A 17,597-nucleotide genomic window follows, 5' to 3' on the forward strand; every position below is an offset into this window, starting at 1 on the left:
ATGTGGACTTTCATTCCTCAATCAATTCAGATAGGGTAATGTCTCTGTACTCATATAGTTGTTTTTTAATGTTCTTGAGTAAGTGTGCAGAGAAATGTTGACTTAAAATGGCAATTTGAAGGTCTGTAATTTGTGAAAAATGTTTGTGTATATATTAATAATTTCAAATGTAAATTCATTCCAGTTAGATAATAAAAAGACGGTCTATTTGAAATACTGTCTATGTTTACTGTCTCGATTGGTGGCATCAAATAGTGCATCTGATACAGGAGCAGTTGCTTTAGGATTGGGCCTCATGTATAGCCCCCCCCAAAAAAAAACACAGCCCCCCCACATGTCAAATCCCAATTTAACCCGTGTGTGTAACCATTAGCCAATAACCAACCAAGGTGACAACCGCCCACCTTATCACCTGAATCTCCTCCTAGAGCATTGTGTTCTTTTTAACCAAATATCTCGCAGAGGGGCGTGGGGAGGGGCACCTTATTTTCATCTAAAGTAAAAGACAGAGAATCAGCACTTTTGAAAAAGGGCTGAAACAGAGGGGATAATGGGATGCTACAATGCATGATCTGTTTGGTATTTCGAGCCAAACACTTCAGAGACATGTTTGTATATATCTGAGACCTATAATATATTGATGAAAAACAGTATAATACGGGACCTTTAAGTACATCTGAGTACTCCTCTACCTCTGAAGGCAGTAGAAATTATGGTTTAAAACCGGAAGGGAGGAGCCGTTGGTGGTGCAGCCCCTTCCTTTTCAGGCAGTGACGTCACGCTCCCCACGTCTAGTTATCAGTCGGTCCTCTCGTTAGCGGACAGTGAAGGTTACCTGCTTCAACAGTGCTTGAACGGCAACCTTTCAGCTGTCTTCGACACCCTACAATCCTTTTGATCACCCAGACCATCATCGACCACATCTAATTTAATTTAATTAACGCAAAACCTCAGCTATCAATCTTACTTTATCCCGAACACGTTAAGCTAGCTAGCTAACTGTTTGTGTTGCTAACGCGCTTCTCGACATCTTCCCACGAAGACCTGACACTGAGACTTGGTAAGAATTCATTTGAATGTTTTTTTATCAGTGTGTATTTGTTTGTCGTCGACGGCTTTCACGTCATGTGGGCCTGTGTTTGTTAGCAGATTGGAGGAGTAAAGTTACTGCTGCGGTTGTTTATCTCGGTGTGGCCCTGTTAGCTCTCCCTCCACCTGCGTCATTTTCCGGCATAACACACAACAACATCCGCCAAATAAACACTGCTTTGTTGTATATTTAAACCGTAAAAACGTCAACATGTTCCTAGTTCGTGCTGTTATGCGTTGTTTGACGAAACTGTATCCTTGTACATGCCAATTATTGTCGTGATCAAATGCCTATGATCAGGCTGTCCATTGATGCTTTTGCAAACAATTTACACAATGAGAATTTTGAGAAATAATTAGCAGCAGAATTTATTGACACATTTTACTACAGAACAATCTGGTAAATTCAGAAAAATATATCACTTTACTGTAACACAGTCTTGACACATAAAATAGCACAATAACATCTGACACAATTACTTGTCACAATAAATCGATATATTATATTGCCAAGCCCAAGCTGGCCAATATAATCTTTAAACATATTGTAAAGGTAATATGATTTACCATTTTGAGTGAGAAGATCTGCCTTGTATAACAAAATAGAAAGCTGTGCCAAACCTCGTGATAGTGATGTAACATTTAGATTATACTTCTGATGAAGGTAGGGCCCATCGATTGACAAACTACACTACCCCTCCGTTCGCGCGGAGGGTCCGCCACATTAAGTGCTGTTCCAAACCAACGAGGGGGGAGGGGGAGTGGGTTATCAAGCCCTCAAACAACGAGTCTGCATCGGTGCTGACTTGAGACCGGTCACTACCTGACCGGACTCAACGCTGTGTGTGCCCGTCAGGAAACACGCTGTTTACAAGTTTTGTTCCAGCAAACATCCACTGATAAATTGTGACGTTAAGAACCTCATGATAACCTCATATTTTTTTAACTTAGGATCATACCTCTGTTTAGTCTAGAAAAAGGTAAATGTGTGCATTTTATTATAAAGTTATGTACATTTACATATTTTACTGTTGCAAAAACTAAGAAGCTTGTAAAAATCAGGTTTAAAACTAAAAGAGCTTTACAAAAAAGTAACATAATTAAAGATCTTTGGAGTTTTATTTTAGTTATTCATTTTAATTTTTTGTCTTAGAGATGCTGATTTGAAACCGTTGTTACATGCAGTTACGGCATTTCCTGTTTCTGCCGGAGAGAGGGGAGTTTGTCCCAAAGCTTGCCACTGTATTTACTCCCTCCATCTGACAGGAGGGAGCCTCATTGAGCTGCGAGTGTCACTCCACGGAGTTGAGGGGTAGTGTGTAGGGCGTAGTTTGGGATTGTGCCTCAGTGTTTATTTCTGCAGTGCGGAGTGTTGTTTCACAGCAACCCACACTCAGATATTTATCATCAACCAATTCAATTAAACATGCAAATACAAAGCACTTCATTTCTTTGTCTGACTTATCTAACATCATTAAACAGAGTAATCCATCAAAGCCTCACATTTGAGAAGCTCCAACCACATGTTGTCAATAAGGAATACCATTTCTATATAATTGTATCCAACATGCAGTTTGACACCCACATATGAGTTGTGTAATTTGGAGTCATGTTTGTTTGTCTAGTAAGGATTTTGTTTTCTGTTTCAGTACCATGAGTTCCCAAGTGAGACAGAACTTCCACCAGGACTGCGAGGCGGCCATCAACAGGCAGATCAACCTCGAGCTGTATGCCTCCTATGTCTACATGTCCATGGTGAGAGTTCATTGGTGGTTACAAAAAGTGTTCAGGCATTAGAGAGCAGATGTGTGTACAAAGATAAGTGGAAAACCCAGGGTGACGGTTGCATAAGGGTAACTGCTTATACTAGTTATTTATTCTCAAGAAGTGATTCTGATTCCTTTCAGTATGGTGGTTATATAACCGCTGAGCTGGGTGTGCTTAAATGTTGTGTGAAGATAGTCAGGCAGCCAACTGTCATGATACATAAAAGCCACCCTCAAAGCAGCCATTTCATGAACAAAATGATGTTTAGATTATGGCAGCGAGCTTTTAGATGTCAGTTTGATGTTATTTGTTTGAACTGCTGTGAATCAATGATCTGTGACTGAGTAATAAAACGAAGGTTGAAGCTCCTTTTTGAGATTATGTACAGGGTGCAGCGCCTGACCTTAGAAAACATGCTTCTCTCTAAGCACAGCATGTCCATCCCACTCAGTTGATGTTTATAAAAAGGGATTTTTATACCTTTTTTTTAATATGTACAATTTTAAATTTGTAAACATTGTCCACTAATTTTCAGAAAGGCTTTATCCTGTGTATGTTGAATAAATATAAATGTGTTGTGTAGTTGAGATGGTTCTGAACGCTTTGTATGTTCTTTGCCATGTGTTTATGAGCTCGCATCGTTTTAGCAATAATCAATGACCTACTGATTAAAACAAATGAGCATGAACATTAGCATTTTATCAAATATTATTAATAGTACTTTTAGTAGTTGTGTATTTAATGAAACAACACAGTGTTTAGGAGCATTGTATCTTAAGACGAACGTCATTCGAGATAGGACTGAAACATGCATGAACAGATTTATTTCCACAATGATGCTGGGTCTGAAAGGAGCTACTGTTGAAATCCTTCTTTCTTTTATAACGGATTTGAAGCATATTAAACTCTGCCTGCACAGCAAGATTTAGCCGTTTGCTCTTATCATGGCAGCTAGGAATTTGTGCTTTTGATTCTTGATTACCAACATTCTGGTATTTTCTCCTTGCAGGGATACTTCTTCGACCGGGATGACCAGGCATTGAACAACTTTAGCAAGTTCTTCCGTCAACAGTCTGAGGAGGAGCGCGAGCATGCTGAGAAGCTGATGAAACAGCAGAACCAGAGGGGGGGAAGGATCTTCCTCCAGGATGTCAAGGTATGAGCTCATTATTGTTTTTATGTGTTTCTGTTGCAAGTAAATCCTTTTTTTTGTATTTTTTTAACTGAAACACTGGTTGTGATATTTCCCGCTCTGGGCGATCACAGCACATGTTGGGAGGGTAACATAAGGTCAAAAAGATATAAAGGGTGTGAGTGTGTTCAGCCGCTTATCTTTCAGTGACACACAAACACCACCAGTTAAACGTTAAACCGACTCTGAAGCGTTTAGATGGCTCTCTGTCTGGGTCGGATCGTTCTGCCTCTCATTAATAAGTGTCTCTGTTTCCCTGACCTGCTGCGTTGCAGAAGCCAGACAGGGATGAGTGGGGCAGCGGAGTGGAGGCCCTTGAATGTGCCCTGCAGCTCGAGAAGAACGTGAATCAGTCTCTGCTGGACTTGCACAAGCTCTGCTCCGATCACAATGACCCACATGTGAGTATTCAATTGTGCCTTTATGTTTGCAAAGCACCTTGACTGGTAAATGGACTGCTATATATCTATATCTATATCTATCTATCTAAGCAGAGTGGGAAAAAAAGCACTTGAATATACCCATGTGGTTCGTATTCAAGTACAACGTAAGCAAAGGTTACACAGGATCGATCGATAGATAGATAGATAGATAGCGCGTTTTACCCAGGAGGGCTGAGGTGTTTAAAAGCAACTGTACCCTGGAGCAATACAACTGAAACTGTTGCAAAAACATCACTGATAGATTCAACTTCATAATAATATCCTTAGTAAAATGGTCAATTCAACTCCTGTGTAACCTTTGCTTACGTTGTACTTGAATACGAACCACATGGGTATATTCAAGTGCTTTTTTTTCCCACTCTAAATAATTACGTTTTTCAGCTCTAATTTGATATCCCTCTCTCTTTCAGATGTGTGATTTCATCGAGACACACTACCTGGACGAGCAGGTGAAGTCCATCAAGGAGCTGGGAGACTGGGTGACCAACCTGCGCCGCATGGGGGCTCCTCAGAACGGCCTGGCCGAGTATCTGTTCGACAAACACACCCTGGGCAAAGAGAGCGCCTAAATCCCTCCAGATTACATTGGACAGCTTTCCTTATATATATTTGTATCTTGCTTTCAACTGTTTTTCCAAATATGAAGCCATCTGCATGCTACTGGCCAGTCGTTGAAAACTCATTTCATTTTTGCCATTCCCTCCATATTACAGTAACTTCACATATCAGCTGTTCCACTCAAAGCCCGCCTTTGTTTCTTGCACTCTCTGCTGTCGGCTAAACCTGCATCTTCACTTTGTATTTTCTGTGTTTTTGCAAGCAGCTGTCAATCAAACCAAATAAAACGAACCCTCTGGATTCTGATTTGTCTCTTGTTTAAATGTATTTTGTATTGTTGTCCCAATTAAACGGTAGACTCCACTGACACAAAAGGGTAAAAATAATCAGTTTCACTTCCATTACATAAGAAAACTGAACTAGCTCTTTAAGTAAAGTTTCAGTTAGGGGAGTAAAGTGATAGCTTCTCTATAAAGCCTTAATTTATAAGGTCTGTTATATCTTGAAAATAACATGTTTAAAAGATCTGGCTATTGTATTTGTATGCTAATAAACAGACAAAACATTTGGTAGTTGAAGTAGACACAAGAGACTGGTAATTGAGAAACAATAATTACAATGTTTATCTGAATGTTAAGGATATAATTACAGTTTTCCCCATCGCCTGTGGTTTCTAGAAAATATACACTAAATATCCAAAATAAGTAGCTTGACCTGAAGCTAATTATGATCATCTGCCATCTGTGTCTCAAGGTCTTAGCAAATTGTCACTTGTCTGGTTGGTTCCAAAGAATAGCTTTGTGTGACAGCATATGTTTAGAGCGTCTAAAGCTTAGAAAAAATGCATGTAGGGGGGGATTTCCAACCCAGAAAATTAAAAATGTCTAACAGGAAGTGTAAATGAAAAATGTGTGTACACCTGCATCACCACGAGTTCCTCTTTTCTTATTACTGTCTTGTTTTATTTTTAAGAGATACAGACTTTTGGTGCCTGCTGGTTGTTACAGGTTTCACTCCTAGGGGTGGTCTAGAAGCATGGTTTTAGATCTCACATAATAAATAATCAACTTTAATAAAGAAACCCAAGTCTTGATATGCACTGTTTAAACTGCGTGCTAATAAAATGTTACATTTTATAGTGCTGCCCTCCTAAATACACTGAGCTTAATATTTTAAGTTACACCCAAGGCAATAACCCACCTAAAAATACTTTAGGTGTATTCAAAAAGTAATAGTTACTGTGTGCAGTCACGTGTAAGATAGTGAACTTAAGTCAAGTCAACACCCAGCTATCATTATAAAATGGGTATTTATTGAACATTCATCAAACCACACACCACACCATGTTTATATTTCCCCCCCCAACACATTAGGAAAGTGGAAAACAGAGCTGAAGGAAAAACTTTGAGGCACATTGATGAAACCTCTGTGTTTTGTAAAGACTCCTATTACAAAATCAGGATTTGTTGTCAAACTGCCTGTGGAAAATATATTTGTGAATAAACAGCTCCCACGTCAGACTGAGGTGTTCACGCCTCTTCAAGCTCCACCAGCACACCGTCACAGTCTTTAGGGTGGAGGAACATCACTGGTTTCCCGTGAGCGCCGATCCGCGGCTCTGCTGACAGAGTTCTGATGTTCTTTGCTTTAAGGTCCACTATTGCAGCTTTGATGTCGTCTACCTGCAATCAGGAAACAGTTATTTATTTCTCTATCACACTTATAATCGTTAATGCACTGTATTTGCTGTATTGTTGTCCAACGTTTAACAGAGAGGGCTGAGTGGTTGTGATGAGGTTTGAAATGTGCAACAAAAGTGTCATAAGTTTGTTTTTATATAGCTTAACTAAATGTTAAATAGTTAAAAAAGACTAACCACAATTTACATTTTTTTTACATATTCAACAGATTATTTTTTCTAATTATTTGTACCGAGTGGATACCTAGAAGGTATCAGTGCTCTCTAGTGGACAAATGATGCAATTGTGTCTACTATTGGTTGACCACTGAATACATTTGTGTAACGCTTGTTAATGTTTGGTCATATACATTGGTAACATATATATCTGGAATAAGCTTAAATTGATTTATTAATCGGTCAAATAAATACATTTATACATGATGAATACATCCTGATGAATACATTTTTGTTTATTTCGCCAAGGAGGCTGTGTTTTTGCTATGTTTGTCGGTCTGCAAGATTTAGTGGAAACTATAGGACCAAGTTTCCTGAAACTTGTTTGAAGGTTGAAGCATGGGCCAAGGACAACCCATTAAGTTTTGTAATGGATTGGCCCTGGTGGAGATGTGCTTTCTTCATGTGTTCTTCTAATGCTTAGTGATGAAGACACATATATAAAATTCATGTGGCAATACACCAAATACCAAATAATAGTGCTATCATACCCTTAAGGTATGATAGAAATTCAGTTTCTTCAGAATCCGGGCCAAAAGACTACATTTTGGCATGAAGTGGGACAAGATGTTTGTTGCATTAATGTGCTGCTATTATTTTTTGGATACAGGCCATTCAGCGTGTCAGTGCCATCTGGGCCCTGGTGTTGGCCTTGTTCCCGGAAGACATTTCAACATTTACTTATCATTTCAATTATTTTTGTTCTGGCAGAAGATCAAATCTTAGTGGCAGGTGCGTAGGATAACAACTCATGACTATTTCCACAAAATCACTTTAACTCACTTTATTAACACTATGACTCAAACTTCAGACTTAAATCAGGCCAAACAGTATAAACTGTGTTACTAATTAAATGAATGGTGGTAGAATTATATTAGCATATATTTAATATCTTTAGGTTTCAGTGGTTCTGGTATTGTGTCTGCCGGCTCCCTGTCAATCTGTCATGACTTACTGATGACGAACAGAGCGACACATAACGTAACACCTGTGCTTTCCCAAGTATAAAGAGTCAAAATGTCTGCTGTCAAGAAAGGGTATTGTTCCTGTTATAAGTTTAGATTTTGCTTATTCAGATTACAGAACACAATACTTTGTCTACAAGACATGCTTTCAAAGCTGTCTTACCTCGATACAAATGTGGTGCATCCCTCCAGACTTGTTTTTCTGTAGGAAGCCAGCGATCGGGCTCTTCTCCCCCAGAGGATGGAGAAGCTCCAGCTTTGTGTTTCCGAGCTCCACAAACACTGTGTAAACGCCATGCTCGGGCAGGGGCACCTTGTCACTCACTGTGGCCCCGAGCACGTCCCGGTACAGAGCCGTGGCCTTCTCCATGTCAGGGACAGCGATGGCGATGTGGTTCAGCCTCCCCAGCTTCCACAGGGATCCAGGTAGGCCCTGATGGAGGGGGGCTGTCGTTGAATGTGCCCTCATGAGTGTGAGAGCAGAACATCTGGAAAGACCTGCCACTGAATAAACAGATTAAAAATACTGTTGGAATAGATATGGCTTTAGTGTTGGAATATTAGTCCTTCAAGTTTTTACATACAATGTTCCTCCTTTTCCTTTAAATGTGATTTAAGGTTGAAAAGACATGTACCATATTTTGCGACAGTCTCACATATTACTCAGTGTATTCTGTACCAGGTGGTTCTAACTCTTCAAATAGATGTTTGTTGTTTACAAAGCAAACCCATTCACAAATCCATCAGATTTAGTAAATAATAGATGTAGTGTGCATTATTGTACACACGTTCCCCTAAAAATCAGACTGCCATTGGTATCGAGTCTCCAAAGGATTTTAAATAAAGGTATTGGTGGTTTTGAACGAGGGTTTGCTGTAAATCATGACTTGAATGACTGACACACATACAGTAGGATAAAACAATGATCAAGAAATCCATCAGGGGCCAGGGCATAGAAGTAGAGTACCATCCCAACGCTGCAACAAGACAAGCTTATAACATTCATATGGTTCAACTCGAACAGTAACTTTGTGCAACACAGCCAAAGTTAAACACGGTCTTATTTGAGGTTCAATACATCAGAAAACGACTATACTGCTAAAAGTATGCACTTCTTCTTCTCTCGGTTTTTGGCAGACTGCAAACAACTTTAAGGTGCATACCGCCACCTACTGTACAATAGTGTGTATCACCATATAATCCTATCACCACTTGTGGAATTATACCACTGGGAATGTGTTTACGTTGTTTTAAATTCTTCCAATCAATCCTGTTTCACTCAAATACGGCATGGCCGTGGCCTTCCTGGTAGCTCTTACCCCCTCACCTTCTGTTCCCAGTAGGACTATCCCCATCAGGCTCCACTCCCTTCCTGCCTCTCTGACCCTGTCTCTTAGTTTTTCCCTCTCTGTTTTGTACATGTTGCCGTGTAATATGATGTGTTCCACATTTTCTTTCACTCCACACCCCCTGCATTCTTCAGCTTCGCTTTTTCCCATTATAAACATTGTGCCGTTTAATCCTGTATGATCCAACCTGAGTCTAGTGATGATGATCTCCTCCCGTCTGTTCCTTTCTGTATCATCTTTGTTATGACTGATTTCTGTAACTTGTGGTATCTCCTCCCTTTCTGATCTTCCTCCCACCTTTTCTGCCATATTTCCATACCCTTCTTCTTAATTATTGCTTTTCCTTCTCCTTTTCCAAGTGAAACTGGTATTGCTATTTCCTTTTGTAAAACATATTTTGCTAACTTATCAGCATGCTCATTCCCTTTAACCCCCTCATGTGCAGGCACCCAGCATAACTGCACATCTATTCCCCTTCTCTGAAGTCTCAGTAAGCAATGGTTAAGTTCAATGATTAAATCTTCTCAGTAACAGTTATTGTCGACTGTATGCTTTCCAAAGCAGATAGTGAGTCTGTGCATATCACCACCCTATCAGGTCTGACCTCTTCAACCCATTGTAGCCCAATAATTGCTGCGAGTATTTCTGCTGTATAAACCGATAAGTTATTTGACACTCGTTTTGAGATTAAAGTATGCACTTAAGACTTGATTACATATATAAACACAAACCAACCTGCAACCTTCAGCACGGCGGACGCCATGTTTGTATGTAGGAACCAAAGACACCAGCGGAACTGTTTCCTGGTGAGCCTGTTTACCTGCGACACAGACGGGCACGCATGTGGGTGCAATGATGGCTAGTGGAGATGTATTGAGCGTGCTTGAGGAGTGTGTAAAGAAAATAAATGCCAACACAGCCCACCCAGAAAGCTTTCTGAGGTAAGTGATTGCTGTCTGTGGATTTTCGATTTTGAAAAAGCTGTTAAATGTTGTTAAGGCTTCTTTTAAGAGACGCGTTTCAACTAGCTAACCGTTAGCTAATGCTAATTGCATGTACTTCTAGCGTTAGCAACGTGTATCTATCTGTCACCCTGTTGGATACTTCAAGGAGTACAACACTATCAACACTACAAAACTATCGCTTGCACTTTTTCACCAATGAGGACCGCAACAAAACCACCACAGAAAATTAAACTGTAGGCCTATCTACACTAACTTCCTGTTCCTTCACAGCTTACAGCTGACCTTACTGCATTAACAGTAGTGCTGTGATTGTTATACCTGTTATGTTGCAGGACAACCAGCTGCGGTAATAGTGTTACCTAAGGGAAAAAAAAGGTTAAATATGAAAATCCTTTCATATTTATCCTGAATCTTACATGACTAAGACATGAGATATCTAATGGAATTCAGAATCACATAGATAAGTCAGATTTAATAATAATGTATTGTAGAGAGACACTCTTGAATATGCACTGCGAAATGTATGTGTAGGTACCTCACCTGTAAGAGATTAAATAAAAAGCTGCCAGAAAAAAGATAGTTTTGGAAGATTGATTCGTGTGAAATAGCATCCTGTAGTATCTTATAAAACATTTATATAAAATACGTTTTTACTTAATATGCCATTACTACATTTTATGGGACCAATGGGGGTTTATATTTCAGGTGTGTCTCAACTCTGCAATCAAAAATAATTTTAACTCAACAATGTTTGCATTCTATTACATAATACCTACATCATTTTAATATTCAAGAATATCTTTATTTCAAGTGTATCACAGATGGATGTATTTCAATATATTGTATTGAGTACTTGTAACCTAGCACTGAACACTGAAACGTCTTGCTTTTAATAATATGCTAGACCTGTCATACTGATGTGTGATGTTTGTTTCCAACTTTTCAGCCTTCAGGATGAAGTGGCAGCAGACTTCACATCTCTCACTAAGACCCTGTATGACCTCCACAAAGCCCAGGAGCCTGCAGATTATAAAGGCAGCCCTTTGGATCAGCTGGTGGTGGAACACTTTGACGAAGAGCAGATTTGGCAGGAGCTGGAGCTACAGAACAACGCTGTACTGAAACACTTTAAAGATGTAGCTGAGGAGGCCTTGTCAGATGAGACGTTAAATGTGCTGGTAGAGGAAGAGGACAGTGCTGAGGAAGAAGTAGAAACTCATGATGAAAATGCAGAGGATGAGGAGGATCCACCTAGACTGTCTAAGAAAACGGCTGTGGAGCCTGAGGACGGGGCCGAGGGTAACACAGATGAGGACTCGGATTTAGATTTTGATGTGGATGCTCTGGAGAAGCGAGAGAAACAGAAAAAGCTGATTGGTATGAAAGCCTCCAAAACAAAGGTGGTTCCCTCTGAGGTTGATGATACATTCTTCAAACTGTCAGAGATGGAGTCTTTTCTTGATGTTATGGACAAGCAAGAAGGAAAAGATGATAAGAACGAAGATGAGCTAGATTATTTTCAAGACCTGCCCTCGGGTGATGACGACGAAGATCTCGACATAGATCAACTACTTTCTGCCAAAAAGCAAAAGACTGTAAGTATTTTTATCGCACCTATTTTTTGTGTCCTGATTGTACAGAATACAGAACAAATATTGATCATTGTTTATATTGACAGGTAAAGAGCTCCAGGAATCTCAAGTACAAGGACTTCTTCGATGCTGTTGACGGTGAACCAGCTAAAGCAGATGAGCAGTCAGATGGCGAGGATGACAGCATTGATGAAGAAGGTGAAGAAGATAAAGATGACGAGGCAGATGATTCCGACGGCGAAGAGGAGGGTGACGATGAGTAAGTGTTATTAGATTATATAAAACAGATAATTATGTGTGGGAAATGCACGTATGGTTGATTTCAGCATGTTTGTGTCTACCGTTTGCCAGCGATGAAGAGGGAAATCAGTCGAAAGCACCCCGTAAGAAAGTGAGCTTTAAACTCCTTGGAGACGAGGACAGCGAGGGAGAGGACTTGGTCGACATTTTAGGAGGAAAATCTGCAAGCTCAGCAAAGACTGAATCAAAGTCATCATTTGAGAAACGGCAAGACAAGGTAAGAAGCTTTAGAAAATTGATTTGGCTGTCTGTGTTGCTCGAATGGGGAGTCCGAATAGAGTTTTAAGCTGTTCAACCTGTTTTTTTTTTTTTCACGAAACTGTGTCTCATGGCTTCTTAACATTTAAAAACCTATTAATGTGTCATACCAACTTAACCGGAAGAAACTCAGCTAACTGACGATATGAACATTTTTTACCGAAACAAAACAGAAGTCTCACAAGAAGCGTCTAAATGAGCCCCGAGCGAAAAAATGCTAACACACTTAGCACAGAACTCTAGGTATAAATACCCTTATTACATATCGGATCTGCACAAACAAGATATCGATTAGCAAGCTGAGATTCCACAAATTAGGGGTATAAGTATCATCACTGAGCGATCAGAACTCGCGACAGGGGAAGCAAACACAGACATCACAACACGGAGCTTTACGAAGCAAAAACGGGACATTGTCTTACCTATGCTGTTGTTCTGATCAAAAGTTGTGTTCAATGGCATTAAAACGATAAAAACGCTGCTGAAGGTTAATCCATAGGTTAATCCAATGTGTCTGAAATGATTACTGATAATCCATCTTCATATTTATGTCAATAACGGAGTTTTCATATATAGTTGCTATGAGAGCTACCAGAGTGTATGACAGCTTCCGGTTTTGGGCATTCTGGCTACGCATCACTCATTCACCAATGGGTAATGTTTAGATGGATTTTAGGAACTTATTATATGTTATAGTGTGGATTCCTAAAGCTTTTAGTCTACTGTCCCATCATTCAAGGGTGGTTTTCACTATAAGTAATGTTTTATTTTTGGACGGACACTATCATTTACATTTTTTTACTATGTTCAATCCAATAATAAATAAAACAATTCTATATTGATTCCAACTTTTCAACATCCAACTCACAGGTTTATCATTGCTTTGAGAAAAAAGATTATTAATTTACCCCTTTTAGAAGTGAAGATATAGTCATTTGTTCTGGAAATGTCATTTTCGAGCCTGAGACCTGAAAAACAGGCTCACCCCTAGATTCCACCAGGTCCGTCTGCGCCGCGTTTTTTTTAAAATTCGATTTTATTTATATATTTTTTTATTAATATTTATGTTTTTCTTTTTTTTCCTGGTTTGGTTTCAACCAAAATATAGACTAATGCTAATAATAGTAATAGTATTAATAATTGTAAATGACCATTGATCACACCACCAGTTTGTTTTACTGTAAACTTGGAGGAAGCCAGCAGCGCAGAGTGCAGACTGCTGCTGCAGCCTGCTACACACCGACCCCGCCCCCCTCCCTCTCCGTCACACGTGCGATTGATTTATTGGCGACAGAACAGTGAGAACACAACTAAAGATGAACAGAGCGGCACGTCCACAGAAGAGTTCCTCGTGGAACTACTTCGAACTGACAAGTGCAAATGAAGTCAAATGCAAGCTCTGCGAAAATACTTTTTTTTTCTTCCTCTCCCGCGGGGGGGTGGGGTGGGGGGTGTGTCGAATAATCTATTAATATTCGCCAGGGCTGTTCGATTTTGATCATGGTCAGTTTCTGGCATCCCTAGTGGAAACGCAACAAAAATGGGCCGGGTTTGGCACGGCACGCTTAAACCGTGCTACGTGCTGCAGTGGAAATGCGCCATTAGATTACGATCAAATATTTCTTTTCCGATGTTGGTTCTTCACATTTCTGGAGACACATATCTGTTGGTGCCTGATTAACACCATATTCATTGTTTCATTCATGCAGCCAGCATGAGTGAAACTTAAAAAAGCTAAGGAGAGTGCTTGACGGATGAGACGTTAAATTACAGTGCTCTTAGACGGCAGCACAATATGTACATTTCTTTCTCTCTTCTGCTGCATATAATACATTCAGACAACACTGTGTTGAAAGTGATACAGAAATGGTGCTTGGTCCAGTCTAGTAAGAATGCTATTATGAATTTTGCATAAAAGTGATCAGGGTGCCTATTCAAACATGAGACAAACATGTTAAATAAACATCAGATTAAAGTAAAGGGGTGCATATCTTCCAGCTCTGTTCCTTCACCACCTGGACTTCCTGGATTGTGTTTTTATTTCACTCTGGAGGTCACACACGCCCATCAACGGAACCCCTTGTATTGTTTTAGAGAAGGGCTGATTGCCGTCTGAAAGCCCATTAATAACATTTATTATATAATATTGTTGTCGTAACCTGCAGATGTCAGAGAAGATCGATGAGTTGGAGAAAGCAGCTCTAGCAACGAAGCCGTGGCAGCTGGCCGGAGAGGTGACGGCGCAGACGCGTCCGGAGAACAGCATGCTGGAGGAACATGTGGAGTTTGAGCAGACATCCAGGATGGGTGAGTAACTCTCTTCTTTTGGGCCATGCATGTTATTTGGTATTTATACAATTATTCACCATTGTTATATTTGTATTGTTTCATTAAGAATATTAAAATCGCAAGAACAAATGTTTGTGTGTTATTTCAGAACAGATAACAACAATGTATCTGTGTTCTTTTAGCACCTGGTATCACAGAGGAAACCACACTACAGCTTGAAGACATCATCAAACAGAGAATAAAAGACCAGGTTAGTCACAAGAAAGTGTTTCTTTTTGTTTTTGGAATAAAACTAAGGAGTTTTTTTTTTTTACTGGTCATAAACCTGTCCCTTTTGGCTTGTGTCTCTGTAAGGCGTTTGATGACGTGGTCCGAAAGGAGAAACCCAAAGAGGAAGTGTTTGAGTACAAGAAGAGACTTACGTTGGACCATGAGAAGAGCAAACAAAGTCTAGCAGAAATCTATGAGCAGGAATACCTCAAGCAGAATCAGGTTTGACATTTAATCTTGTTTTCACTGCTACTCTCTCACACATACGAACCGCATACATTATTTTTGTATTTTCTTCTGATTTCAGAAAAAGACAGAGGAGGATAACCCATCCCATGTAGAAATTCAAAAGCTTATGGACACGCTCTTTCTTAAGCTGGATGCTCTCTCCAACTTCCACTTCACACCTAAACCAGTAAGATTTGCCTCTTGTGCCTCAAATATTGAGATGTGGTATATGTTGTTAACAGTGAAAGCGTCTGCAAATTGTAGAAGTTAGTCTCAACCCTTAACAGAATTCAGAGGTTTCTTGAGCAAAAACATGTTGTGTAGGATTTGTACTCTAGATCTAACTCTGGTAAATGACATCTACAATTTGGTTTGTGACTCTTAATGCATTATAAAATGGTGAGGCACAATACATACCTAAACTGATAATTTGAACATATCTTAAAAAAAAATGTTTCCTGTATTGAAACCTGCGTTCGTGTTTCTGTTTGTCCACAGCATGTTCCCGAGGTCAAAGTGGTGTCTAACCTGCCGTCCATCACAATGGAGGAGGTGGCTCCAGTCAGCGCTAGTGATGCTACAATGCTGGCACCAGAAGAAGTCAAGGTTTGTCACAGATTCATTTTTCAAACATTTATCTTGATCTTGGTATATTCTGTTACACTAACAATACTCTCCTCTGACCATAGGAGAAGAACAAAGCAGGAGACCTTATGGGTGATACTGAGAAGAGTTCGACAGACAAGAAGCGGGAGAGACGCCACAAGAAGATGGTGAAGCGTGTAAAGATCCAGGAGAAAGAAAAGAGACAAAAACTTAAAGAGGCCAGTAGAACCGATGAGAACAGAAAGCTGTCCAAGGCTGAAGTTGCAGAGAACCTGAAGAAACTCACAAAAGGAGGCAAAGCCACAATACTCAAGGTGAGTGTCTGTTTACATGTTCTCACATTGCTCAGATCAGTAAGGATTCAGCTCCAGTATTGCTCCCACACCTCAGAGTACAGAATCAGTATTGGCCTGTTCCAAACTCTCAGGTTTTTGAGATACTTGTACTTTGAGTATGCCAATTAGTACTTCTACGTCTCTACATTTGACAGTTTTATTTGAAAACGTTTGCACACAAAACTCATGAACACTTAAATATGTCATTACATTAAATGTAGCTGACGCTTTTATCCAAAGCCACTTACAATACAAAGTGCAATCACCATGTGGATAAAGGTTCCAAATATGATGTATTTGTAGAGATCATACCACTCTAAAGTAAATACAAAAACCTTACAATTAGCTGACTCCTGAGACTCCTACAGCATTAAAATGATGTTTTACATGTTCAAGCAGAGGTAATAGCAGTATGAAGTGAAATTTAAAGTACATCTGTACTTTTATTCAATAAACGTTTTAAAAGCAAGCAGTTTTTCTCTGGAGTTGTTACTTTGGTGTTAGTTGCATGTTCCTGCTTTTACTTCAAACACTTTTTAATGCCAGATTCTTAGTTAATAAATACAATTGTGTATTTTCCTAAGGCTACTTAACTAATCTTGATGTTCCCTTGTTTCAGGACGAGGGGAAGGACAAGGCTCTGCGGTCCTCTCAAGCTTTCTTCTCTGAGCTGCAGGACCAGGTTAAAAGTCAGATCAAAAGTGCAAAGGACCAGTCTTCAAAGAAGAAGAAAAACAAAGAGGTTTCTGTCAGCAAACTCAAGTTGTAACAACTGGGACATTTTGTTGAAGACCAATGTTTTATTGTATAGATTCTTTTTTTTTTATGAGAAAGCGGCAATATATTCAATCTGAAAGTCCTTGTTTAATGTCTCCATTTTCAATAAAATCAAGTGAGTGCCCAGATGTGTTTTTGATTTCATAATTAGTAGAGCATTTTAAACTGCTATAATACATGTTAATTCACAGGAAAATACCACCTAATATACAGTTCTTGTCTAAAGACCCACGGGTTTTCAAGATGTGTAGAAATATACACATAACTGGCTAACAATAAGGTATGTGTACATAAGGTATGTGTACATAGAGTTAACATTTGCACAAATTAAAAATCTATAGCCTTTACATTTTTAATAAGTATGAGTACTGCTAGTTTATTGAATGTAACAATTAACTTAAGTTCAGTAGTTTGTGTAGTGTTTTGCATGTTTGATAACCAGTACATGACAAATATGTGCCTTGTGCAATATAAAAGTCAGACAGAGACTAAACGCAGTGCGTTTTTCACTTGTATGGTATTCCTCTCATGACAAGCAAGAAAATAAAATACCTTGGCCAGTTTCATGATGATTCAAATGATGAAATGTAAACTATATTTTATGGCCAATATGTTACTTAGAAAGGTTAGTATGCGTTTTATCAATGTAAATTGTTATTTACAGCTTTAGCCACACCTTAACAGCTACAGGAAAAAGTA

The 17,597-nt window shown here is 39.4% G+C and overlaps 3 protein-coding genes across 3 annotated transcripts; 2 read left to right on the top strand and 1 right to left on the bottom strand.

Moving 5' to 3' along the window:
• The first annotated feature begins 759 nt into the window (after window positions 1–759).
• Window positions 760–5,355, top strand: LOC117471686 (ferritin, heavy subunit). Its single transcript, XM_034116863.1, has 5 exons — window positions 760–1,060; window positions 2,739–2,844; window positions 3,866–4,012; window positions 4,324–4,449; window positions 4,902–5,355. The coding sequence occupies exons 2-5, from the start codon at window positions 2,743–2,745 to the stop codon at window positions 5,058–5,060; spliced, it is 534 nt and encodes a 177-aa protein (XP_033972754.1). The 5' UTR covers window positions 760–1,060; window positions 2,739–2,742; the 3' UTR covers window positions 5,061–5,355.
• On the bottom strand, window positions 5,258–10,124 carry mcee (methylmalonyl CoA epimerase). The gene is made up of 3 exons (XM_034116864.1): window positions 10,014–10,124; window positions 8,093–8,433; window positions 5,258–6,731 (listed from the first exon to the last, which is right to left on the bottom strand). Exons 1-3 carry the CDS (start codon window positions 10,039–10,041, stop codon window positions 6,579–6,581), a joined length of 522 nt encoding a protein of 173 aa, XP_033972755.1. The 5' UTR covers window positions 10,042–10,124; the 3' UTR covers window positions 5,258–6,578.
• Window positions 10,066–17,026, top strand: mphosph10 (M-phase phosphoprotein 10 (U3 small nucleolar ribonucleoprotein)). The gene is made up of 11 exons (XM_034116862.1): window positions 10,066–10,219; window positions 11,190–11,838; window positions 11,922–12,094; window positions 12,187–12,352; window positions 14,559–14,700; window positions 14,865–14,932; window positions 15,037–15,174; window positions 15,260–15,367; window positions 15,679–15,786; window positions 15,870–16,100; window positions 16,741–17,026. Exons 1-11 carry the CDS (start codon window positions 10,131–10,133, stop codon window positions 16,888–16,890), a joined length of 2,022 nt encoding a protein of 673 aa, XP_033972753.1. The 5' UTR covers window positions 10,066–10,130; the 3' UTR covers window positions 16,891–17,026.
• Window positions 17,027–17,597: the final 571 nt, after the last annotated feature.

Source organism: Trematomus bernacchii, unplaced genomic scaffold (genome assembly GCF_902827165.1).
Source record: "Trematomus bernacchii unplaced genomic scaffold, fTreBer1.1, whole genome shotgun sequence".
Taxonomy (NCBI): Eukaryota; Metazoa; Chordata; class Actinopteri; order Perciformes; family Nototheniidae; genus Trematomus; species Trematomus bernacchii.

Bases quoted from the DNA above. Each gene is read 5' to 3' on its own strand.
- LOC117471686 (XM_034116863.1), top strand. From the start codon at position 2,743: ATGAGTTCCCAAGTGAGACAGAACTTCCACCAGGACTGCGAGGCGGCC. The intron at 4,013-4,323 runs GTATGAGCTCAT...GCTGCGTTGCAG, and splicing joins TCTTCCTCCAGGATGTCAAG to AAGCCAGACAGGGATGAGTG. The intron at 4,450-4,901 runs GTGAGTATTCAA...TCTCTCTTTCAG, and splicing joins CCGATCACAATGACCCACAT to ATGTGTGATTTCATCGAGAC.
- mcee (XM_034116864.1), bottom strand. From the start codon at position 10,041: ATGGCGTCCGCCGTGCTGAAGGTTGCAG. The intron at 8,434-10,013 runs GTTGGTTTGTGT...CTGTTTATTCAG, and splicing joins CGCCGTGCTGAAGGTTGCAG to TGGCAGGTCTTTCCAGATGT. The intron at 6,732-8,092 runs GTAAGACAGCTT...TCCTGATTGCAG, and splicing joins TGCACCACATTTGTATCGAG to GTAGACGACATCAAAGCTGC.
- mphosph10 (XM_034116862.1), top strand. From the start codon at position 10,131: ATGATGGCTAGTGGAGATGTATTGAGCGTGCTTGAGGAGTGTGTAAAG. The intron at 10,220-11,189 runs GTAAGTGATTGC...CCAACTTTTCAG, and splicing joins CACCCAGAAAGCTTTCTGAG to CCTTCAGGATGAAGTGGCAG. The intron at 12,095-12,186 runs GTAAGTGTTATT...ACCGTTTGCCAG, and splicing joins GAAGAGGAGGGTGACGATGA to CGATGAAGAGGGAAATCAGT.